Below are 26,844 nucleotides of genomic sequence, written 5' to 3'. Positions count from 1 at the left end.
TGAACGAATTTACTGTCTGTACAATGCTGCAAGGGAGATAATTCATACTATGGTATGCTATTCTTTTCAATAAAGAGAAAACACATTAATAATAATTGCATTTTATCGAACATAGTATATATCACAGTAGGTGAAGTTATCGGTTCATTTTAATAGTCGGTAAGTCAACAAACATGGAAAAAGAAAACAAAGTACATAAACCATTCATCTTGGATCTATTATTAACTCAGCATTTACACGATTAAGTACTCTACCAAAAACACAGATATATTTTAATGAATACAGAACACATGCTACCGTTATTTCCCATTTTTCAGAATTACGAAATAAACGAAATTTCTACATGAACAAATGTATAAATTGAGATTTTTAAAATATAAACCACACCGTCATTGTGAAAAACCACAACACATGCTTTTTTATGCAAATTATCGTCAGCCTTATTTTCCGGAAAGAGCATTTATCATTAAAGTATTTTAAACTTTCGACTCCCTTAATAAGAATTACATTTACAGATCAAACCAATCCCTCTAGACACATTTTTCTTTCTTGGACATTCTATAAGAATTAAAAAAAAATACCTCAGTATTTCAAAAAAGTTTTTCTCTGGCCTTTACAAACAAGTTACATGAATGAGCTATGTGTTTGTTATGAGATTAATGTACAAAAGTTGCTCGTCTGGGATGTGATAACGGGCACGTGTTCACAGTAATATCTAGACGCTGTGATAATCCATGGATTATCCTAACGATCACCAATGAATCCTTTTATTATGTTTATCTTGATTAATCACTACATTAAATTGTGACAAGTATCTAGGGGATTACGTGATTCCGGTAAGTGAATGGATATATAACAAGACTTGAGTACTACGACACCTGACATTTCTCACTGTCTGGAACGATATTTAGGACATCCATAGAGGTGTGTGCGTTACATGAGTCACGTCATTCAGTTGTGAGTTAAAAATACATATCATGTTCTGATATGCAAAAAAAAAACCCAAAACCCCCACCTTCATTAAGGCCTGGATGAGCATCCGTCAATATTTCCTTTTCAAATTTTAAAAATCTTCTCTTCACTGAATGGATTCGTGGATCACCTTGCGTATAATTTGTCACTTTTGGAAGTTCCACACCATCCAATATCTGGCTCGTCAACGACTATATTAGACATATTGTCATATCTTTAGTTTGTATACGGATAACTATTATATAAATTAGGTATTGGAAACACTCTGAATCAAATGACAAAATATGACGACATTAAATTCATTAAAAGAATACATTGTGACTTTCCTCCAAAAATAATAAGATGTTGCTCAACACAGTACAATGATAAAACATTTTAAATCAGACTTTAACTTGTCCACATTCGTTACGTCAAAATCACGCTATTTGTACAGCCTTGGGGTTTTCGATATCACACTGTGCAGCCCTAATCTCACCCACATTGGATGGCGACATAAACACGCTATACTGAATCATCATGGTCGTCATGTAGTCACCCCGCTTGATGTGTTGCATGTATATAGTCAAACACTCACATAGACTTTTGAACTGTATTTATGAGTTATAAATAAATTCTTAGCTTCTTTCAGTTTTATAGTGATAACCTAAACTGTTAATGTCGCTGATAATTTCAATGACGTCAAGAACAGACTGTGTTGTCTCTGCCTTCCGACATGAAAGTCACTCTCAGAAGCTGTACCCCATTTTTGGTGTCCTTTTGGTCTAGAGCGTCGCCTCTTGTTAACTTTGGTGAGTGCGAGTCTCGCATTTTACGGTTGACACTGGTTTTCACTGTAGAAGCCTTCTGTTGTACCGTTCGCTTTGTTTTTGTGATTTCGTCTTGAAGTTTGTTTATTTCATTCTGAAAATAATCATCAAATACCCAATAATACAGACATTTTCTTCAGTAATCAAAATATGGAATTGAAAAGGAAGCATGTCTTCTAACACTGTCATGGTGTTTTAGGTTCGGTATTTTTTGAAGGGAATTTAGTGTTTGTCTGATGATGGAGTATTCATAACTACATCGATACTTAATGAAACCTAGTGACATTTGACATAGAAACGCTTGGTAAATCATTCATACCATGATATACTACCGAGTCATATAATGAGATACTACTATGATCTTGCCTTTTCAATATTTGTTATAATATGTACTGACATCAAGACATCTATAAACGCTTTAAATGTTTCCTCAAAACAAATATTATAAAGTTAGGTAAGCACACAGGTTATCATTGAGGAAGCATGCAGTGTGCCTGATTGGTTGCGCATGACCCTGATAGCGGAATGTCCTCTGTCTTATCTTCCTGCAAAAAGGATGCATGCCCCCAGGTTAGCGTATATAATATCGCTATATGATCAGGTAATCAATGTAATCAATGTATATGTAGAGTTAGCCTATATATCCCTACATTAAGCTTTATGTTACATATCTACGTGCAGAGATATCCATATGTAAGCAAAATCAACTTCACTGCACAAATCTACCTGAACAGATATCCATTGCAGACACACTTAACAATGTCGTACATAATGTCCCTATGTAGACACATTTAACTATATTATGTATAACTACCTGCAGAGATGTCCCTATGCAGACACATTTAACTACATTATGCATAACTGCCTGCAGAGATGTCCCTATGCAGACACATTTATCTATATTATATAAAACTACCTGCAGGGATGTCCCTATGCAGACACATTTAACTATATTATATAAAACTACCTGCAGGGATGTCCCTATGCAGACACATTTAACTATATTATATAAAACTACCTGCAGAGATGTCCCTATGCGGACACATTTAACTATATTATATAAAACTACCTGCAGGGATGTCTCTATGCAGACACATTTAACTACATTATGCATAACTGCCTGCAGAGATGTCCCTATGTGGACACATTCAACTATATTATGTATCACTACCTGCAGAGATGTCCCTATGCAGACACATTTATCTATATTATATAAAACTACCTGCAGGGATGTCCCTATGCAGGCACATTTAACTATATTATGCATAACTACCTGCAGGGATGTCTCTATGCAGACACATTTAACGATATTATGTATAACTACCTGCAGAGATGTCCCTATGCGGACACATTTAACAATATAATGTATAACTGCCTTCAGGGATGTCCCTATGCAGGCACATTTAACTATATTATGCATAACTACCTGCAGAGATGGCCCTATGTGGACACATTCAACTATATTATGTATAACTCCCTGCAGGGATGTCCCTATGCAGACACATTTATCTATATTATATAAAACTACCTGCAGGGATGTCACTATGCAGACACATTTAACTATATTATGTTTAACTACCTGCAGGGATGTCTCTATGCAGACACATTTAACTATATTATGTTTAACTACCTGCAGGGATGTCCCTACGTAGACACAGTTAACTATATTATGTATAACTCCCTGCAGGGATGTCCCTATGCAGGCACATTTAACTATATTATGTTTAACTACCTGCAGGGATGTCACTATGCAGACACATTTAACGATATTATGTATAACTACCTGCAGAGATGTCCCTATGTATACACATTCAACTATATTATGTATAACTCCCTGCAGGGATGCCCCTATGCAGACACATTTATCTATATTATATAAAACTACCTGCAGGGATGTCACTATGCAGACACATTTAACGATATTATGTATAACTACCTGCTGGGATGTCCCTATGTAGACAAATTTAACTATATTATGTATAACTACCTGCAGAGGTGTCCCTATGAGACACATGAACAATATCCTACAAACGCGTGCTGGGCTGAACCTATGAACACATAATCAATATTGTACATATATACGTATATGAGGCATCACTCTTTGGATTAATAAACTGTATTGTCAAATATATATGTTTATTTCAAACAAATATTTCAAATACGATAAAGAATTAAGTAAATAAATTATCATGTGGATAAAAGCAAAGCTGAGGCCGTCATTCATATTAATCTATTCCATTTCGAAGAAAATCAATTTTGGAACGAGGCTATAGAAAACAAAAATTGAATCAGTTATACGGTACGAGTAAGCAAGCTAGTAACGTCCTAAAGCCTAACAACTCTACCGTGAGATCTTTCCTTCAATACATGATACTGTGCACATTTGATGATCAGTTTTCCGAAGTTAATTGTAGGTTCTGACGGGTTTAGCTGGTGCTCTCGCCATCATAATATTCACCATGCAGAGAACTAATAGAATACGTCGATATTTTTTCCGATATGATTGACAGGTTGTTACAATCCGTCATAGCTTGTTTACAACATTACCTGGCCTTAGAATACCAGCATACAATTATGTTCAGGTTTTTTGACAGAAACGGGAAAAAATAATACGATCGGTATTCATAGTGAAATTAGATTAGTCGACACAATAAAAAATCTCGTCGCTACCGAAAAGAACATTCTAACCGTAATCCTTCTTCACACAATAAGTTAAGGACATATACATTTCATCATAAAGATGATTACGATAAGCAATATGTCCCTATGTTAAAACTAAAATGGTATCACACTTTCACTTACCAAAGCAAAAGACTTTTTGGTAAATGTTCATGTCTGAATTAGACTACTGGTAAACGTCAATGTGTTAATAAGACTACTGGTAAACGTCCATGTGTTAATAAGACTACTGGTAAATGTTCATGTGTTAATTAGACTACTGGTAAATGTCCATGTGTTAATATTAGACTACTGGTAAATGTTTATGTGTTAAAAATACGACTACTGGTAAACGTTCATGTCTTAATTAGACTACTTGTAAATGTTCATGTGTTAATTAGACTACTGGTAAATGTTCATGTGTTAATTAGACTACTGGTAAACGTCCATGTGTTAATTAGACTACTGGTAAATGTTCATGTGTTAATAAGACTACTGGTAAATGTTTATGTGTTAATTAGACTACTGGTAAATGTTCATGTGTTAATTAGACTACTGGTAAATGTTCATGTGTGAATAAGACTACTGGTAAACGTCCATGTGTTAATAAGACTACTGGTAAATGTTCATGTGTTAATTAGACTACTGGTAAATGTTCATGTGTTACTTTGACTACTGGTAAACGTTCATGTGTTAATAAGACTACTGGTAAACGTCCATGTGTGAATTAGACTACTGGTTAACGTCCATGTGTTAATAAGACTACTGGTAAATGTCCATGTGTTAATTAGACTACTGGTAAACGTCCATGTGTTATTTAAACGACTGGTAAATGTCCATGTGTTAATAAGACTACTGGTAAACGTCCATGTGTTAATTAGACTTCTGGTAAATGTTCATGTGTTAATTAGACTACTGGTAAACGTCCATGTGTTAATATTAANTGCGTTAATAAGACTACTGGTAAACATACAGGTGTTAATATTAGACTACTGGTAAACTTAAATGTGTTAATTAGACTACTGGTAAATGTTCATACGTTAATCAGATTACTTGTAAACGTCCATGTGTGAATCAGGTAACTGTTAAATGTCCATGTGTGAATTAGACTACTGGTAAATGTTCATGCGTTAATCAGATTACTGGTAAACGTCGATGTGTGAATTAGACTACTGGTAAACGTCCATGTGTGAATTAGACTACTGGTAAACGTCCATGTGTTAATTAGACTACTGGTAAATGTTCATGTGTTAATAACACTACTGGTAAACATCCATGTGTTAATTAGACTACTGGTAAACGTCCATTTGTTAATAAGACTACTGGTAAACGTCCATGTGTGAATTAGACTACTGGTAAACGTCAATGTTTTAATTAAACTACTGGTAAATGTCCATGTGTTAATAAGACTACTGGTAAATGTTCATGCGTTAATTAGATTACTGGTAAACGTCCATGTGTGAATTAGACTACGGGTAAACGTCCATGTGTTAATTAGACTACTGGTAAACGTCCATGTGTTAATACGACTACTGGTAAATGTTCATGCGTTAATCAGATTACTGGTAAACGTCCATGTGGGAATAAAACTACTGGTAAACGTCCATGTGTTAATTAGACTACTGGTACACGTCCATGTGCTAATAAAACTACTGGTAAACGTCCATGTGTTAATAAAACTACTGGTAAACGTTTACACACACAAATGCATGTGCTCCAAGTATTCAGAACTATGTTATCAAGCAGTAATAAGTATCTTTTTAATATCTTCATTATTTCTACGTCTAAGTTTCATTTCTGTTAATTGATTGCTGTTTATTCCACGCTTTAATGTATAAGCCTTGACATATTGTCAATATCAGTAGCTTGTATAGGCCTTTTCCGATTGTTGATATTGAGAACTTGTACAGGCCTTGTTCGACTCTTGATACAAGTAGCTTCAATAAGCTCAGTCCGATTGTTGATATTAGCAGCACTCATAGGCCCCTATACCTTTTGAGCTACAGTAGCAGATTTTAGGCCTTGTCCGACTGTTGATAGCAGTACCGTTGACAGGCCCTTTCGGACTGTTGATATTAGTTCTGATTAACCGTCGATATTGTATTTCTACTTCAACTGTGTAGCTCATATTTGATTATAGACCATACCTAATGCAGACTTAACTAGTGGTTATTGGCACATAGTATTCATCTTACATCGTCATTGTCGTAAATCCAGTCAAATTTATTTAAATAATAAGAAATATCTAAACGAAACTCATCGTAATGGTGTTTGCCTGTAACCTACACTAATAACATAACAGGCAGTCAATCGAGAAATCGAAGTCTGTGTTTACAAAACCAGACAAGGTGTGAGCTCGTGAATATAACATTCATTATAGTCTGTCAATAAGAGGAAACCAAAAACACGCACCGATTTTTCTTTCTGTTATCGAAATTAAACTTTATCTTCATATGTTATGAGAGCATGATGTATATCAAATTTCCGTTTAAAAAGTAAACAACATCATATCATTGACAGAAAACTGGAATTGGACAAGATGTATTGGAATATAATTGCCGCATAGGTGCGCTCAACTTCCTGTTTAGGAAGTACATACATCCGGTTTGACAGAGCTTGGCGTAGACACGAATATCATCTCTGTCGATAATGACATGTACCTCTCAGATAAATATGATAAAGAATTTTTATCGCGTTCCACTGGGACCACTTAACAAATCCTGTTTCGAAATCTCTGAATTGCTTTCAGTTTAGTCATAACAAACATGTGATTGGTCAACCAAATAACATGCGATCTCTGTAGTGCCACTAACACTCAAGAACACAAGGCATATCCTTGGTCGTGTCCAGTGTAAAGACTATGGTGTCACTAACATGTAGTCAGACCATTGATATCTATCATCTGGGACCACAGTGACCACTGACGAAATTCTGTCTCAGAATCACTGGACTGATTGCAATGTAGTCAGATCATTTATGCCTATCATCGTGGACCACTTGCCAAATTCTGTCTCAGAATCACCGGACTGATTTCAATGTAGCAGGCCATTTGAAAAACATTTACATTTTTGTTTTTCTTGTGATTCAAAGACAAAACGACCTGACGCAGTGAAAGAGTTTGTTTAAACGACAAATGTATACAAGACCGGTACATACCACCATAGACACAACTCAAGATACACAGATATATTTTATTTCATACATATCGAAAAAGAGAATATAAGATACTGTCTTAATGCATCTAATTTTCCTGAAAATTCTCACCTCAAATTTATTCTTGGTGAAGTTTTCCATTTTCTCTGCTTTTTTTATGAAGACCTCTGTGATGTAAGATATGACGAGTGAGAGATAGGACAGCCCGAACAGGATCCACACATACGTCACAACTCGATACACGTCACCAGCCCCGCGATCACTCAGGCGGTTCTCGGATATAGCTTGAGTAAATAGAAAAAAATACTACAGCATCATCACAAGGACAAAATATACTACAGCATCATCACAAGAACAAAATATACTACAGCATCATCACAAGGACAAAATATACTACAGCATCATCACAAGGACAAATATACTACAGCATCATCACAAGGACAAAATGTACTACAGCATCATCACAAGGACAAAATGTACTACAGCATCAACATTCAAGGACAAAATGTACTACAGCATCATCACAAGGACAAAATATACTACAGCATCATCACAAGGCCAAAATGTACTACAGCATCATCACAAGGACAAAATGTACTACAGCATCATCACAAGGACAAAATATACTACAGCATCATCACAAGGACAAAATATACTACAGGATCATCACAAGGACAAAACATAAAACATCATCATCACAAGGACAAAATGTACTACAGCATCATCACAAGGACAAAAAGTGCTACAGCATCATCACAAGGACAAAATATACTACAGCATAATCACAAGGACAAAATGTACTACAGCATCATCACAAGGACAAAATATACTAAAGCATCATCACAAGGACATAATATACTACAGGATCATCACAAGGACAAAATATACTACATCATCATCACAAGGACAAAATGTACTACAGCATCATCACAAGGACAAAATATACTACAGCATCATCACAATGACAAAATGTACTACAGCATCATCACAAGGACAAAATGTACTTCAGCATCATCACAAGGACAAAATGTATTACAGCATCATCACAAGGACAAAATATACTACAGCATCATCACAATGACAAAATATACTACAGCATCATCAAAAGAAGGCATCCGCTGAAAAGTGGTTTAGTGAATCGGTATACAGATATTTGTTTCTAAAAATGGACAGGTGGTATCACAACGACATAGTGATAACCAGGAATAGCCATTAAACAAGAACGATCGTCATGGATATGTTTTAACTGATGACTACGTGCAGGGGAAGCTCTTTGTTCCAGACAATTTTAGTATGGACGACTTTTCTGAAAGCATTTGTGTCTGCAATAACGAGATTTCATAGACTATTTGAATTGAAATGACAAATACTGAAATGATAAGAACTTCATAAACGCTTTAAATGGAATAAACGGGTATCAGTCTACCTCCAATATGCAAAGCATCTCAAAACTGAAAATGATTTTCTTCAATATATACATTGGAATAAAGGAATTTATAAATCTTAGTAAGTTAGGAGTCGCCCCTGGTGGTCCAAAGATAACTGATAAGTAGTATTTTTGCCTATATCACCATGACAGAGACTAGTGTAATGTGATCTACGAGGAAGCATCTCCTGCTGCATTGGAATCAAAATCAACACTAGAAAAAAATGACATGCTTTCATCACTTTATATATGTAGAACCGTCTGTTAAGTTATATTTAATCACGTGCTGACATGCAGCACCTGTCAAAGATATACGTATAACACGCATGAACTTGTATCATTACTTCCCGTCTGTGGAATTAAGGTACAATCATACATATATGCTAAGCCAAGCTAATATTATGAGTAACGGGATCGTTCGGTACGATATCCGTGACGGACAGCGTGTTGACATGGAGGTGTGTGCCCGGCAGTGACGTATGGCATTATGATCTGGGTAAATATTTCCCCATTGGTGTCTATCACCACCCACTCTATCAAACTAACAAACTCGATAGTCGTAGCTGGTGATTACATTCCTACTATGAAAATAAATTCCACGCTTATACCCATTCGGATATCGATATAACAAACCCGAATTTCTCGAGAAAAAATCGCACCCGAGCGAAACAAGTTGCATCTTTGATATAAGGACATTTCCCTTCATTATAACATCATATTGCCTTTAAATTGATAAACATTATTACAGCAAAACAACTTAATGAGATCGGTATACTAACGTGGATAAATAGTGCACAGAGACCAACATAGAAACAAAACATATAAGATCTTAAGATCACTATATGTGGGAAGAAAATTGGTTAAAGGGAAGTTCAAAAATAAACTAAATAAAAAATATCGCGTTGTTAAGATACAAAAATACGTCAATGAGATATAAAAGGACCCACGGAAACAAGGGGGAAGGACTTCAAGAACTACTAGGTGTTCTGGAACGATAAGGCCCTGTTTCGTTTCAAAACGTGTAGCAACCACTAAGACACCGTCAGTATATCTAGGGAAGTGTGCAGGACATCAACGATATAAGATACAATAAATCAGTCTTCTTAACTAAGTTGACAACAATCTCTGGAAAACAGATTATTATTGAAGAGTATTGTAAAACGCTGGCCTGACCGAGTAGTTAAGTGACATTACGTTTTAGAATAGGTTTTCAATAACCAATGGTCGACATGGACATTCTGATACTTGAAAGGTATCTGGTGTAGTAAATCCATCATGATAATGTAAACTCCATCAGCTGAGAGGGATATAGTATGTTGCTAATGAGGAAAGGAGGGTAAGCGTTTGTGAATTAGTCCCATTTGTCACAATATAGCAGAACATGTCAATGGGTAAGAAAGAAGACAATATCTTCTGTTTGAATATTTGGAGGATGAATAAATATATGGACGCTTTATATGATCTCAAGATGAATTATGACAAATGCACATACATACTAGTATATAATCTACCATACAGGACACAAAAGCATAATGAGACGTGTTCACGATCACAGACATATTACTTACCTGCAATGTAATCCCCAAATCCTATCGTAGATAACGTGACAAAACAATAATAAAGCCCTTCCAAAAAGTCCCATTTCTCGACTTGATTGAAAATGAAGGCAGGAATTCCAAACAACATGGTGATTCCAAGCGTTATAATCAACACAATGTTGAGGACTTTGTTGACCATTGGTTTGGACGAACAGAGGTTACACTTGTTAACCCGTTTGGACAGTCTGGTCAGCACCTGTCCTATGTACGAGATCATTATCATGGTGATGGGGATACCGATGAAGGCGAACACAACCACAGCAACCTTCCCCAGGCCCGTTCGAGGGGCCAGATTACCGTACCCTGGGGACACAAGGTAGGACATTTTGTTAATATGCTATATGTAATAATCATTTTTACTGTCAATAAATAAGAATATGCAAAATATTAATTTTCACTGTAATTCGTGAAAGGAGTTACACTACATAATGTCACCTCAATCTTTACATAGCTTTAAACGGCTACTGTCATCAATCACCATAATTAAGCGAAAACTGTATGATATGATAGTACTTTGTGGAATATACTAATCATTCTCTTTTTGACTCTCGTTTTGACTATTATTTAATCAATATTTAACAAACTCACTGACGTCATACTTCTTTATTATCTCACTTAGACATCCCAGGAAAACACAAACAAATCTGACAAAATTTGTATTTGAAAATGTATCTGAAACTTATCTGATTTAAACGGTGTTTATTTTCTTTTGACTTTTAGCCTTACTGTTGAAGCCTGGCAATAAAGTGACTTGTTGCATCAACTTGCTAATGATTTAAATAAGTTGTACCTTTCTTCGTATTGCTAGTGATTAATAACAATTATTGATAGAAAAGGAACTTTTCAAATTCGATGTAACGAGGTAAGTGTCTAGAGTTTTCCGGGACGGCTCGGCGGGAATGGAAAACGAGGTATTGTTTGTAAAATATTCTACGAAAATTCATTGAGTTATAACCAAATGACTAGTGTTAAAGACAGTCATTGCTATATGATCACCACCTTCTTCAAGTCGTTTTATATTTCGGAATGTTTTGGGTTTTATATATTTTTATATGCACTATTGAAATGGAATTTAGTTGTGACGCAAATAGTAGGACATTACGACACAAACTCATTGATTTCTTCAAATGACTAAAAACTAACAAGCGTCATAGGGTTTGCTTGTATTGTATTGAATTGTATTGTACGGGTCGTAATCAAATCAGGGAGGTCGGATGGCTCAGCGGATAGATAACGCATTCGCCTTTCACCATGGCGGCCGGTGTTCGATTCCCCGATCGGACGTGAAAAGGTATGGGATGACCTGTTTCGACTACGTTGGTTTTTATCGGGTACACCTGTTTCCTCCCACATTAACAGTTATATTGATTTTGTCTGGAAGGGCAAGATCAAGTACACCATACTGAAGTATCTTATTCGAGAAAAATATGTTAAAGAAATATTTCTATCATGCTAAAATTCTAGCAGATGTTTCAAAACAATTTATACTTCGTTGTTAAATTATAATTTTAGAAAAAAAAGGATTTTTTGTTTAATTTCTGGTTTAAAACATGTCATACTTCATACCATAGTCACTAAGATTTCACATGATTTTTACAATAATTATGTGTCTATTCTTAGTTTGATTTTAAACTTAAATATTGCAGTTCGTCACACGAATTAAAAAACTTGTTTCCATGAAATATCGTTTAACTTATTCTTAAATATCCATCAACATGGTAGATGATTATCAATAGTATGATCATATGACTCATGTTTATTATAATATGGAAATATAATATAAAGTTGATTTATATATCAAATTTATTATTAAACTCTAAAAACTAAGATTACCATGAATACGCGTTTTTAAAGGTTTAAATTGAAATAATGTTTAAACAATGGTGGTACCAGTTTGGCTTTTTTATTCCCGATACGTCGATCACATGTGATCAGAATGTCGTATCTCGAACATGAGTATCATTGCTTTGTAAGTGAATATCGTTTTATTTACGTGGGTGTTTTTTTTTGCAGTATTACCGCTATATTTACAAGGAAACATGTCTTTGTTCTGTCAATGTAAAAGTAGTCAAGTGTTCGAGCCACCAGTAGGCCACACACATCACACGTCCCTACCCGTCACTAATAGGTCTTCAAGAGGACTCAACGGTTACTTCTTAGTAACAGAAGAGACAAAGATCTAGACACTATTTATTCTATAAACACAGACAACATTATGTAAGCATCTGTAACCTAGTTACCTACAGGTAAACACGTACGGCTGGTGCCAGAGCAGACGTGGCTTAAACCGTCCGTGAAAAAATCATATATTAGCACTCACTGGAAGATGAGTTCAGAATCCTAAAGTCATTATGTTATTTTCATTATTCTGTTAAAATCATCAAATATCAACAGCAGGTTTCCGCAGGTATATTCTCTGAAATTATTATAACAGGAAACTTATCGAAATTTCATATTTCATTAGAACTCTAACAGTTCCCCTGAGTAAGGGCAGCTCATATTAAAGTCTAACTCAACAGGATGCAATTAAAATACAATTACGTAAATTGATAAACAAGCGTAGCGGATAATAAACATGATTAAAAGCGTCAATAGCTAACACAACTTATGTTGTCAGAGGATCAGACATATTTAACATGGCGGTGTGGCTACCGCATTGTACTTTAATTTTAGCATTCTTTTTATCTCTACTGTCAGTATAAATATTCTATCTTCTATATTCTTATCTTTAAACACCCTTCTCCATGATATAGCTTATGTGTTAATAAAGTCTCCGATTTGTTTTCATTTATCCCTTCATCCTTCATCTCCCTCATTCCCCAATAACCGATTTTTTTAATATTTTACTTTCAACGTTAAATATTTTTACCGAATATGACTTTTGATAATGTTTTATATTTATAATGATCAGATTCTGTCTGTATGAAAAGGATTTGCTCTTTAATATATGAACTAATGAAGCATGCCAGATATGGCCATTATTCATTTTATTAATATTAAACTCTAATCAAGTTTTCCTGCACGTTTATGTTTAAAGTACAGCAGTAAATAACAAAGGAAAAGTGGGTTATTGATTGATATGGACATTTACATAGTCATTTTACACCCCCGAAAAGGCATTAAATTGTTATAACAGAGATCTTATTTCAACATAGATTAGACATTATATGCTATGGTGAAATATATTGTCGAGTTTAATATTGAGCGTATGTATTGTTTACAAGGTTTCAGCATTTGAATAGCAACCACCAAACAATCGAAATATGTTCGAATATTTTGAAAAAAAAATTGATATGTTGACATAATTCAAAATTTGTTGCAACATATTCATATATTGTGTCGACATCTCAGACTATGTCAACATCGTTTGAAAATCATATCGACATATCGTGTCGTAAGTCGAAAGTCTTTGGCAGAAATTTAAATATATTATAATATCGATTAGCAGGTGTCCTAGTACAAAGCCAAGACGGTGTTGTTGATGACATACCTATAGTTGTGACGACGGTGATGACGAAGGAGAATGACCCCGAGAAGTCCCATTGTGTGTATATCGTCTTGTTTCGGATCATCCGTAAAGCGAAGTTGATCTCGGTGTCCACTTCTGACAGCAATTCGTGCAGTTCGTCAGAATCAATGCAGGTGTGGTTCCCTGTAACGGTTGATGACAAGGTATTATTATTACACTTTTTATAGCGATGCTAGGAGCTAAGGACAATAAATTATCATAAATGGCTGACTAAAACATGAATTTCGGGAAATTTTACAATAAAAAAGAGATTTTAAGGAGATTTAAAAAGTAATTAAAACAAGTTTGTCCACCTGTGAATAAACCGAGATTTAAACTGTGATGAAAAACGAAAGTACTTGTGCTGGTTGCCTTTGCAATAACTCAGTACATCTTCCTAATGTATGAGACTCAGTATATCATCAGAACCACGTTCCAATGTGTGAGAATCGGTACCTCACCAGGACCACGTACGATCTTAGTGTTCTTAATGTATGGACTTGGTAAACCATCAAGACCACGTATATCTAGGTCCCTTAATGTATGAGATGACTGTTATGTTTTCATGGATTCCGTATTTTCTTTTTGTAGATTGATTGTGCGGCAGCTGAACAGAGATAATGAAAACGACAAAAAATGATTGTCAAGAATTACTTTAACTCAAGGATAATGTACAAAACACTATTTCTATTAAGACATACGACCAAACACATTTCTCGGTGAATTGTGTGGACAAAAAACGTCAGAAAGTACTGTTAGACAGGCAATGATTAATCAGAACCAAAATGACCTAATCACAACAGAATAACTTCGAGGGTGAAAAACAACGACATCATCACAGCAAAATAGCGTCGAAAGAGATGTTTTCGTGGCCGGTAAAACTGCTCGCTTATTTGAAACGACTGGTGTTCCAACACACACCTGGCCCTGTATACTGTTAACGTTTGATAACATGAAGAAAGTCTGTGTGGTGTGCAACATGTGTCTGCTTCCTTCCTCCACGACACCTGTCCATGCAAGAGATTCTTGTCCGATAAATATACGCAGTCAGTATCTCACAAAGTTTCGCTGAGAGCGTTTCTCTTGATGTACTTAGTATGGACTAGTAATGTTACGCTGCCAATCTTTGCAAGCATGATCATGAATGGAAATCAGGGTCTTTAGATAAGAGGTCAACAATAAAAATGATTTTGTTTTGTTTTGTCTTTATCAAACGAAATGTTTCTAATCAAACTATATGAAATGTGTGTAGCTGTATGAGTGCTAATCTATTTTTATATTTTAGAAGATGAAACGTTTTGTATTTTGCTCTAAATGAACAAACGGACGAACTTCAAGAAACCTTAACTATTTAGAGAAATAATAGCTCATCACAAATGTGCAAAGCTGCAAAATAAATTAAAGAAGCATTAAACGCTCATTTAACGATAAAAAAATGATATATAGGTATAATGTTCTAAATGAAGAGTAGCTCTGGCAGTGTAAAGAAAGAAGTTCGTTAAAACGATTGAAAAATCTAGGTTAAACACAAACAGGTGCGACATTAAACTGGGAATGGTTTCAAAATACAGCCATTGTTTTTAAGCCTCTGTTTATCGTTGACGATCGTCTCTAGGTATCTATGTGAAACTCACATCCCACTATTTACAAGTATGATCTTCTTCTATGATACTGGTGTGTGTATGTTTCTGTGTCATGTATTTGATAGATGATTTATTTAGTGACCGTTCAGAAAACAAGAGACACAGGGGTGTTAATCCACTCACCTGATTTGTATTTTACCTACTTATTAAAATCACAGTTCCATCATTATCCCAGAGCCCGAATTTCAATTAATCTTAATCAATACTCGTAAGCAATGCTATTTGAAAATTATATAGTCTTATATTGTATTTGACCCCTTGTGTAGTTCCCTATTGACCATGATATGCGTAGAAGAGTTTTAATAATTTGTATATATTTAATTGAAAAGATCTTGTTTGATCGGGGTTTTTTTTTTACAAAGATTTTAAAATTAAGAAAAAATAAGAAAGAAATATATTATCTTCATTCTATTTTTTCTGAAATATGACCAAATCGGTTTGACCCTTTGTATGGTTACAAAGCATTTTTTGTAATCATCGTTTTAAAAATTAACATCTATCAAACTGAAAGCCCTAGTATCAAGCTTGTCGAAAAGATATTTTAACTGGTATTCCTAAATGTCGATCCTTGTTTTGTTGTGACGCCCCGAGTTTTCGATATGAGGACGTGACCTTACTTGGATTTGACCTAGATTTACAAGGCGGGCGTCGTCGACGAAGCAGAAGACTCTGACCCTTCCGGAACACCTGATCGTATTCACCTTGTACTCCGCTATTTTTTTTCTTTTGTTCACATTTTGCTCTAGTATTATCGATTTTGAGTTCGAATTAGAATTTTGTTGGCACTTCGGTATTGTTTTTTCTTTATAATTAATTGGGCGTATGTGAACATAATTCTGTGGGTTTTTTTTACGTTTTTTTTAAAAATCATAATAAACCAATCTTGAACTTGTTACGGAAACTACTGCTATTTTGCCTAAATTCAGAAGAAGATTTTTTGACTTCTTGATATTACCACTTGATGGTGCCGGAAGGTTTCTCTAAAAGTGTAAACATGAATATCTGAATTTCTTCAGCCTACAGACGATGTGTTTCAGGTAGTGTCTACATGAATAGGACATAAGGTATCAAAGTATGAAACCGACAATATATGTCATTAGTAATGTTTAATTGGAGATTCTATACATTTTGTAATGACTTCGTTTTGACCTATTAAGGGGTACGTCAGAGGCCAAATAAGAAACCCATAGTCTGCTGAAGATATATTACAGACGAATCGATGACGGACAAGTTGTTATGACACTACCGCTTGAGTATTGACACTGAACACTAACAAATCCACAGTTCATATCCGTGATGAAGACCTACATAGTCAGCATATATTATTAATAACATTGTCTCCAGGAATCAGTCACAGCAAACCAACCCGGAAATATCAAGGGAAGTCAATAACAACACCATACTGACAATATTCCCAATACAAAATGCTGCAATATAAATGAGTTTTTTGTTCTGTTTCCAAAATGGTACTAAACCCGATATTGCTTTGAATACTAAACCGTGTAGTGTATTCAACATCTATGTAAACCAGATCAAAGGGTGTCACGACTCCAGCTCGGGTTGATTTGTTTCTCTTCGTTCAAAAGGCATCATAAATACTTCCTCCTACTACCGACAATCCTAGTAATTAGGTGTTAATTTTTCAACTGCGCCGCTAGCTAACCGACTTTACATTTCACGGTATGTTGCATACGTAACATAGAATATTGTTGTTGTTTTTCGGAAAAACAAATGAATAAAACATATAACAAATCAAAACCTGAATTAACATTCAAAATCCGCTAATGTTATGTAATATGTCAATTTCAACTGAAGTTAGACTCAGTGAAACTATCAAATTTTGTTAGCTACCTTCGGCTATGAAATTGACCAGATTAACATTGCCTGTCCGTATGAATTCGTGCCTGTTTTAAACCGTTTAACCAGTATTCATTCGATGCAATAGTAAAACTGTTTGGGTTAATTAATGAAAAACGCTATCGTTACAGATGACAACTTAAAACATGCATAGTTATAATATGCGTTAGTTCATTAAACTGTTGCTTTCTTCATAATTTATTCCCGTTATGACGAAGAACATTAATTGATGGACAATATTGTAACATCAAATTTAAACATAGACTTGCACATGCACCAGTTTATCTAGCGCAAAATGGTAGATTTAAACAAGTTCCAGGTATAAACAAACGTGTTTAGTTAAAATATAAGGACTGGGTATTGATTAAGTCGACCTCATAAAATGAGGAATTAAGTTGGCTTTCCAATTCAATATTCGCAGCTCATTAAATTTGTCCCCATATTCGTAGTTCATTAAATGTGTCTGAACATTCGCAGTTCATTAAACTTGTCTCCATATTCGTAGTTCATTAAATTTGTCACAACATTTGAAGTTCATTAAATGTGTCTGAACATTCGCAGTTCATTAAACTTGTCTCCATATTCGCATAGCATTCAATATGTCTCAATAGTTGCAGCTTATTAAATTGTCTCAACATTCGCAGTTCATTAAATTGTCTCAACATTCGTAACTCATTAAATTTGTGTCAAAATTTTAGTTCATTATATTTGCTTCAACATTCACAGATCATTAAATTTGTCTCGATATTCGCAGATCAGTGATTTTTTCTCCACATTTACAGTTCATTAAACTTATCTCAATACTCGCAGCTCATTTAATTTATCTCAACATTCGTAGCTCATTACTTTTGTGTCAGTATTTGTACCTCATTAAATTCGTCTCAACATTGGCAGCACATTAAATTAGTCTTAAGACCCACAAAATTCATCACCCCATGAAAGTAACATAAGCCGTTATAATGATTTTGACGTAGTATATACACTTATGTCATGGTATGCGACTTCTTGCTAGACATAGACAATGACTAGGCAAATGAGATGTGAAATTACTATTTGTGAAAATGACAAGGATTATTTGTCATTTATTTCCAAACAAACTGGCCTTTGTGGCAGCAGTGATACGAGTACTAGTATCGCTGTGTATCCCTTACCCTGTGTATCCTGTCGAAGAGCGAGGAGATAGGAGTGAAGGTGTTGTTCCTAGTTTATGCACGTTTTCGAATGACTATATTTTCTACTAAGGAGGAAAAATATCCGTGTAAGACAAAACTCGATCAATGTGCATCTTAGCGTACACTTGGTGTACAAACAGCGATATGCCATGGCAGTGCAAATAAATAAACATGTTCTTCTTCTATGACGTTTGTTTGTCATGCACTTAAAAGCCTGTAAGCAGTTCAAATCACTTTCGTGTTTCAGATGTTGTGTTAATAAACTTTATACTTTATGCTGAAATATTATCGTCGAGCGCTTATAAAAATACATGGATGAGGAAGTACATTGGTGAATTGCGCCGATCTCAACATGATACATCAATTCTGTGCGAACTCCCGTAGCCACACATTGAAGATACGCTGATAGATCCACGCAGGCAGTCGCCTGTTATCCAATCAAATCTACCTAATGCGTAAGCTACATCATAACATATACTGTGATTTCTTGGTGTAAGTAATGCCCAATGTTCACAAAAGAATTACGATCGCTGTAATGAGATACTTTACTAGATGTGACAGATTTCTATCTTAATTATGAGCTAACGTAAATAGGTATCATGCACCTCATTTTTTGAGGTAAAAACATAATTTCAAAAATAGTTCTGCGAGCGAGTATTTGTTGTGCAGTCATACCCCTGTGGAGTATCACCACCAGATGACGTAAGATATGTTTCTCGTTGGGTAGGGATCAAAATGAGTATCACTAGGCATAATGATGAAGATTCTGTGTGCACAAGTCCGTGTCGTTATTTCTATTGTGAATTAAACATTTGGCACCGATGTCTTATTCTTGCGTTCAGAATCCTCCCGCTATCGTGACCAGATTATATATATACATGTATATAGTTACATTGTTTGTTTGTTTGTTTGTGGTTAACGTGCTTGTAACAGGTCATGTGATATAAAGACGGTTGCCTAGGGATACACCGTCGCAAAGAAAGTGGAAGAAAGTGAGAAAAGGAAACAAATTATTTGTTGTCACAGAAGAAACCCCTAGTTCTGCAGGAGCACACATTAATCCGCTTTTAAAATAACATGCAGTTAGGTATAGCAGGCTTATTCTTTCCTCGAACCTGCAAGTGTTACTCCGTTATATACCTGGTGTATTTGTAAACCCTTTGTAGTGATACACTTGTGGGAATTTAAGTCCTCATGACCTTCAACTGCAGTGTGAAACTACGGTTTAACGGCCGTAAGACGTTGGGTATTGAAAAGATCTGTTTAGCAGTTCATGGAAAAATATTCGAGTGAATGGTCGTAGATTGTGGAGTTCTTGTTGTGCTCTCATACTTGAGACACCGCAGAAATATAAGCGTGTCCCTGTTGTAACACTTTGGACTTCTATCTTTATTTTTCTTTAGGTTATAGACAGTTTTCTTTCGATGATGTATCCCTACCTACCTGTAGTAAGCTTGTTATCAATCTATCATAATGTAACCAATGGGATAACATGCACGAAATGGTAGTTCAAATGGACAAGGTCACTTCTTCATCAATGGTCACAACCGCCGTAAGACCTTTGCTGATGTTGGGCTCTGTAGTAATTAAAACGACCAAACCTTTGAAATTGGTTGGTCCAAATTATCAATGGAGACCTTTGGACATTTGCTGTTCCATTGTCCCATCATTAGTAACAGCAAACACTTTTGTCATCAGAAATTTGCTGTTGTGTGACCCCACTATTCGACACTGGTGTTATAAGACCATTGCTGTTGTATGACCCCACTAATCGACACCGCCGTTATAAGACCTTTGCTGTTGTGTGACCCCCACCAATCGACACCGCCGTTATAAGACCTTTGTTAATGTGTGACCCCACCAATCGACACCGCCGTTATAAGACCATTGCTGTTGTGTGACCCCACCAATCGACACCGCCGTTATAAGACCTTTGCTGTTGTGTGACCCCCACCAATCGACACCGCCGTTATAAGACCTTTGTTAATGTGTGACCCCACCAATCGACACCGCCGTTATAAGACCATTGCTGTTGTGTGACCCCCACCAATCGACACCGCCGTTATAAGACCATTGCTGTTGTGTGACCCCCACCAATCGACACCGCCGTTATAAGACCATTGCTGTTGTGTGACCCCCACCAATCGACACCGCCGTTATAAGACCATTGCTGTTGTGTGACCCCCACCAATCGACACCGCCGTTATAAGACCATTGCTGTTGTGTGACCCCCACCAATCGACACCGCCGTTATAAGACCATTGCTGTTGTGTGACCCCCACCAATCGACACCGCCGTTATAAGACCATTGCTGTTGTGTGACCCCCACCAATCGACACCGCCGTTATAAGACCTTTGCTGTTGTGTGACCCCCACCAATCGACACTGCCGTTATAAGACCATTGCTGCTGTGTGACCCCCACCAATCGACACCGCCGTTATAAGACCATTGCTGCTGTGTGACCCCCACCAATCGACACTGCCGTTATAAGACCATTGCTGCTGTGTGACCCCCACCAATCGACACCGCCGTTATAAGACCATTGCTGCTGTGTGACCCCCACCAATCGACACCGCCGTTATAAGACCTTTGCTGTTGTGTGACCCCCACCAATCGACACTGCCGTTATAAGACCATTGCTGCTGTGTGACCCCCACCAATCGACACCGCCGTTATAAGACCATTGCTGCTGTGTGACCCCCACCAATCGACACCGCCGTTATAAGACCTTTGCTGTTGTGTGACCCCCACCAATCGACACTGCCGTTATTAGACCTTTGCTGTTGTGTCGTCTCATCATCAGCTCACAACATCGTAATAAGAACAATGTATTTTCTGTTGTGTGACCTCGTCATCAGTGGATACCATCGATTTCGTCATACTTCTTGTACGTTTGCTTTTGTTTGGCCCCATCATCACTTGCCGCCATTGCTATCGTCATTTCCTTAAACACACTTACCAAAAGGCGTGAAAAAAGGAAAGCCATATGACGCCGTTTTCTCGCGACTAATTTTGCTTCGTCAAAATAGGCGTTATCAAATAACAGCAGCGATGTACTATAAGTAGAAATTAGGGTCAATGACCTTATTGGAAAGAGGCTACTTGCGAAATATTAGATAATTACCTGGTGAATTACGAAAACCAGATTGCGATTTACACAAGTCTGGTGCTATGTAGACCTCTGTCTGTGATTACTGATAATAATACAAAACTCGTGAATTAATTTTACCACCATGATGAAGTTAGAAAGCTGACCTGAAAAGATGTTTACGTATTTAATCGTTTTTTTCCAAATTACCATAACACTGAGTAAAATTTAATTTTCCTGTGTCAGGACACCTGTCTAATACTGCAGGAGAGCACTGCTTGTTTCCACGCAGAGAACGACGTGCAGCTACCGGCAAGGAAAGGCTGATGAGTATCTAGATACTGTAGCAGTACATCTGCATTTTGAACAGTTGGATTCACAGTAGATACATATTACTTGTTTCCTGAGCCCCCTTGAAGTTTAAACATGATTTAATCAGATGTGAGCACTGAATTGAGATTAAAACACCTACAGAAACTAAATTATGTAGTTTATCTATAAAACAAAACTGATTATTGGTGATGGGAGATAGTAAACAGCTAAAATTTGTTCAACAAAACGTGGAAGCAAGAATACCGAAAAAAAACTATAACAAAAATATCCATAATATACAATATCAATAGCGAATCGGCCAATTAGACAAAAAAATAGCTGGGAATACAAATCATAACGAAAACGGAAAACCCGTATTATATGTTGAGTCAGGTATAAGATACGGCAATTGGCGTTGGACGAATGCTCTTTATTATCTTGTAATTTAGTACATGAACCTTGGACGTAAGATATACGGAAATAGCCAATGATAACACTGAAAACTAATTGAAACCGTATCGTAACACAGAGAACTCATTGATCCCGTCGTTACACCGAGAGCACACTGAAACATTGTGTTAAACTAATATCTCATTGAAACAGTGTCGTTACACCCGGCAGAAAGTGAAGCATGTCGATGCTTTGTTAGAGTTAATGATCCCCGCATTGTAAGAAATATCTTACATTGATACGAATTATTACAGGCTACATCAGTTTGTTTCGTGAAGGGAAATACAGTTCTAGTTTGTGTTAGTAGGAAGGGAAGAAACGGTATAACATGTTCTGCACATCAAGCTGGTTATATTAAAATAGCGACATTAGATTTTTTTATATATTTATATAGAGATGGAAACGATGGGTCAATGGAAATATTGAATGCAAAGAAAGCAAGTAAAACGAAAACCAAAATACAAGGAAGTACACATACCCAGATGTTTTATTTAACTATGAACTATTCAGGATCGTGTTTTAATCGATTTTGTAACGGTATATCTCTCATAAGCAGGGACACAATATAGTATCAATNGGGGGGGTACATATATATATAACTGGGTTATTACAAAAGAAGTTGTTGGAGCATACACAAATAGAACATTAAGTTTGAAGGAATAGATTGATGTAAGATGGGTTTAAGACGTAAAACGCAGAATACTTACTGAGAAACCTGTTGAGGTATTCCCTAAGCACCTGTCGCCTCTCCAGTTCCGGGTCGCCTTCCAGGGCGCTGAACACGAGTGCCCCGGTACATAGAAAAATGATCACAATGATGGACAGTGGTAACATCTTCTTCCATGTCGGACCGGGATCCATTGTGATGTCGCAGGCTTATAACGTCACCGTCTAAAGGCTATCTTCAAAATATGACGTCGAACATCTGTGATAATTTTACAAAATATAAAAAGTTACAGCTAACTTTCACGGCAGTGTGCCAACACACTATTTAGAATACACGACAAATGGTGTTGTTCGTGAAACAAAACAAAGGAAATTAAACGCTTTGATTTTACTGTTGTGTAAATATTAACACCACAGAGGATGTTTCTGTTTGTGGCGCTCGAAACACGCCATTTGTTCTAGTGAAGTAAAATCCGTACACTCAACCTTTGGTCATCGAACAGTCATTTATTTTTTTATAAAATCCAGCAACATGTTAACAAAAATCCTGATCAATTATAAACTTAGCCCACGCAAACACACCATGATGTAGGAACCGCTTTGAAGTACCAAATGTGAATACAATGCACATGTACAAGAACCATGTTTATAATCACACTGGATTATGTCCAGAACAAATACACATGTACTGCCAATGTATATACCGGATACCATCCGAATGTCACTGATGTAAACTTAGAGTAGCTTTCTTAAAATACTGGGTAGTAAAAGTAGTGCCAGATCCGCTATCGTTGTCGGTGTTTCCGTAGACAGTGTGGTGGAGCGATTCGCTACTGTCACCAAGGATCGCGGCTATCGGCATCCACAGGTAAGAAGAATCCAGCGCTCTGCCAATTAACGGCGGAAATTGGAAACGGGTATCGCTGTGTTACTATTGTACATCACGGCTACCACAGGAAATCTTTGAAGTTTAAACATGTACACAGGACAAAACAGTTATCATCACATACATATATATTTTCTATATCACCATTATCTTAATTCCTTTATATAATAGTATTCATTTTCGAAGACGAATTCCGATAGAATAAAAACAATAAACTAGAGAGAGTCATGCCTCTACTGCCCGGATGTCTATCTCATCACCGGACAGTCGTAGTTCAGCCTCAGTACCGTACTACTGTATAGAGTCGATACAGCTCCAATATATATACACACGTGCGCTCAGATACAATTGGTACCAGAGTGACGTCACGCCTGGCTGGAGGTCATACCTGACCCGAGTTAGCACCGACTGAGGGGCATGGTTTGTATTACAGCAGAACCATGCTCGTACCATCTGTGTTACTATCTTATTATAAACAGCACCGCCAATTAGCGTGGATGGACTATTCCAGTGGACGGGCTATCTTCCCTTGCTTCCCATGTACCAGTCTATGGGTGAACTTCTCCCGGTGTACCGGTAGACGGACTACATTCCCCTGGTGTACCAGTAGACGGGCTACCTTTCCCTCGGTGTACTAGTAGACAGATAACCTTTCCCTGGTGTACCGGTAGACGGACTACCGTCCCCTGGTGTACCGGTAGAAAGATTACCTTCCCCTGGTGTACCGGTAAACGGACCGGTAGACAGACTACCTTCCCCTGGTGTACCGGTAAACGGACTACATTCCCCTGGTGTACCAGTAGACGAACTTTCTTCCTCTGTTGCACCGGCGTACAAGCTACAATTTATCTTCCCCATTTACCAGTATAAGGATAACCTTCCCGTGGTGTACCATAGACAGACTATCTTCCCCTGGTGTAACGGTAGACGGACTACCTTCCCCTAGTGTAACGGTAGACAGACTACCTTCCCCTGGTGTAACGGTAGACGGACGACCTTCACCCAGTGTACCGGTAGACAGACTACCTTCACCCAGTGTACCGGTAGACAGACTACCTTCCCCTGGTGTACCGGTAGACAGACTACCTTCCCCTGGTGCACCGGTATACAGACTACATTCCCCTGGTGTACCGGTTGACAGACTACCTTCCCCTGGCGTACCAGTGAATCGAATGTCTTCCCCCAGTGTGCCAGTGTTCCGGTGCACCGGGGACGGGTTACCTTACCTTGGTGTGCCAGGGTATATGGTGTCTTTCCCACTGTACCGGGGACGGGCTACCTTTCCTTGGTGTGCCAGTGTATCGGGTGTCCTCCCCCAGTGTACCGGTGAACCGGGGACGGGTCCATCTTTCCTTGGTGTACCAGTGTATGGAATGTCTTTCCCACTGTACCGGGGACGGGCAACCTTCCCTTGGTATACCAGTGTATCGGGTGTCTTCCCCCAGTGTACCGGTGTACCGGGGACGGGTCCATCTTTCCTTGGTGTAACAGTTTATCGAATGTCTTCCCCCACTGTACCGGCGACGGGCTACTTTCCATTGGTGTACCAGTGTATCAGATGTCTTCCTTCAGTATACCGGTGTAACGGGCACGGGCTACCTTTCCTTGGTGTACCAATGTATCGGGTGTCTTTCCCCAGTGTACCGGGCACGGGCCCACCTTTCATTGGTGTACCAGTGTATCGAATGTCTTCCCCCACTGTACCGGGGACGGGCTACCTTTCCTTGGTGTACCAGTATATCGGGTGTCTTCAGTTCGTGTACCGGTGTATCGGTCACGGGCTACCTTCCCTTGGTGTACCAGTGTAACGGGTGTCTGCCCCAGTGTACCGGTGTACCAAGGGACGATATCTTCCTTCCTCGGTGTATTATTACAGCGTGTTGCTACAGCTGACACACGGATCCTTTGTGATACTATAGATAATGTTCGTATTGAAAAAGGAATGCAGTTGATAGCTTGATTATATACATTTATTGTGCCAATATCAACCATTTTATACGAATTTACCTGTCAATGTTTTCTATATTCCAAATCCAGATGTATAATTGAGCAGGAACATTTCAATATCAATGACTATTCACTCTATTCCGTGTGTATTAAAAATGCATGTGTACAGTCGATTGACTTGATATGTAAATCAGTCTTTTATCAATTTATCAATTTAAAAAGACTATATTTTATTTTCAGGTTTCACATCGTAAAAGTTTGAAGCTTCACAATTGATCAGCAAAATTTGAATATTATTACATTTTTAATGAGGAAAATAATGATCCAATTTTCTTGTTTGTCCTTAATACATGTATTTGTATTCAGAGGCAGTTTTATTGACAGATAACGTCTCGCGTTACGGCGTACATCAATATAATACCGCCAGCTTGTTAATGAAGTGTTTGGGCCAACAACAGAATTGTCTCAATGATTCAGTGACAACGAACCTCCGTCACGCCAACCGTCGACGAAATCAGCATGAACTGACACCGGTGTCCTAGGACTTGGTTGGTTTTTATATCACGTAGTTAAAATCTATATACTGTACAGTTTATTCATAATACAGCATTAAATATGGGTGTGTTAATTGTTTCCGACACATGTACAACTGACACGCATGTATAGGTCTATACAATAGTAGGTAAGCAATAGGTATCAAC

The 26,844-nt window shown here is 37.2% G+C and overlaps 1 protein-coding gene across 1 annotated transcript; it reads right to left on the bottom strand.

The window, feature by feature from the left end:
- Positions 1-1,270: 1,270 nt before the first annotated feature.
- LOC110467248 (potassium channel subfamily K member 16-like) lies at positions 1,271-26,088 on the bottom strand. The gene is made up of 5 exons (XM_021524285.1): positions 23,352-26,088; positions 14,104-14,265; positions 10,584-10,916; positions 7,701-7,873; positions 1,271-1,872 (listed from the first exon to the last, which is right to left on the bottom strand). Exons 1-5 carry the CDS (start codon positions 23,503-23,505, stop codon positions 1,651-1,653), a joined length of 1,044 nt encoding a protein of 347 aa, XP_021379960.1. The 5' UTR covers positions 23,506-26,088; the 3' UTR covers positions 1,271-1,650.
- Positions 26,089-26,844: the final 756 nt, after the last annotated feature.

The sequence above is a fragment of the Mizuhopecten yessoensis genome, unplaced genomic scaffold (genome assembly GCF_002113885.1).
Source record: "Mizuhopecten yessoensis strain PY_sf001 unplaced genomic scaffold, ASM211388v2 scaffold11167, whole genome shotgun sequence".
NCBI lineage: Eukaryota > Metazoa > Mollusca > Bivalvia > Pectinida > Pectinidae > Mizuhopecten > Mizuhopecten yessoensis.
This window is presented reverse-complemented; position numbering and strand designations above follow the sequence as displayed.

Excerpts from the sequence above, each read along its gene's own strand:
- LOC110467248 (XM_021524285.1), bottom strand. The coding sequence starts at position 23,505 with ATGGATCCCGGTCCGACATGGAAGAAGATGTTACCACTGTCCATCATT. Across the intron at positions 10,917-14,103 it reads CACCGTCGTCACAACTATAG|GGTACGGTAATCTGGCCCCT; the intron begins GTATGTCATCAA and ends TTGTGTCCCCAG. Across the intron at positions 7,874-10,583 it reads ATTTGGGGATTACATTGCAG|CTATATCCGAGAACCGCCTG; the intron begins GTAAGTAATATG and ends TATTTACTCAAG.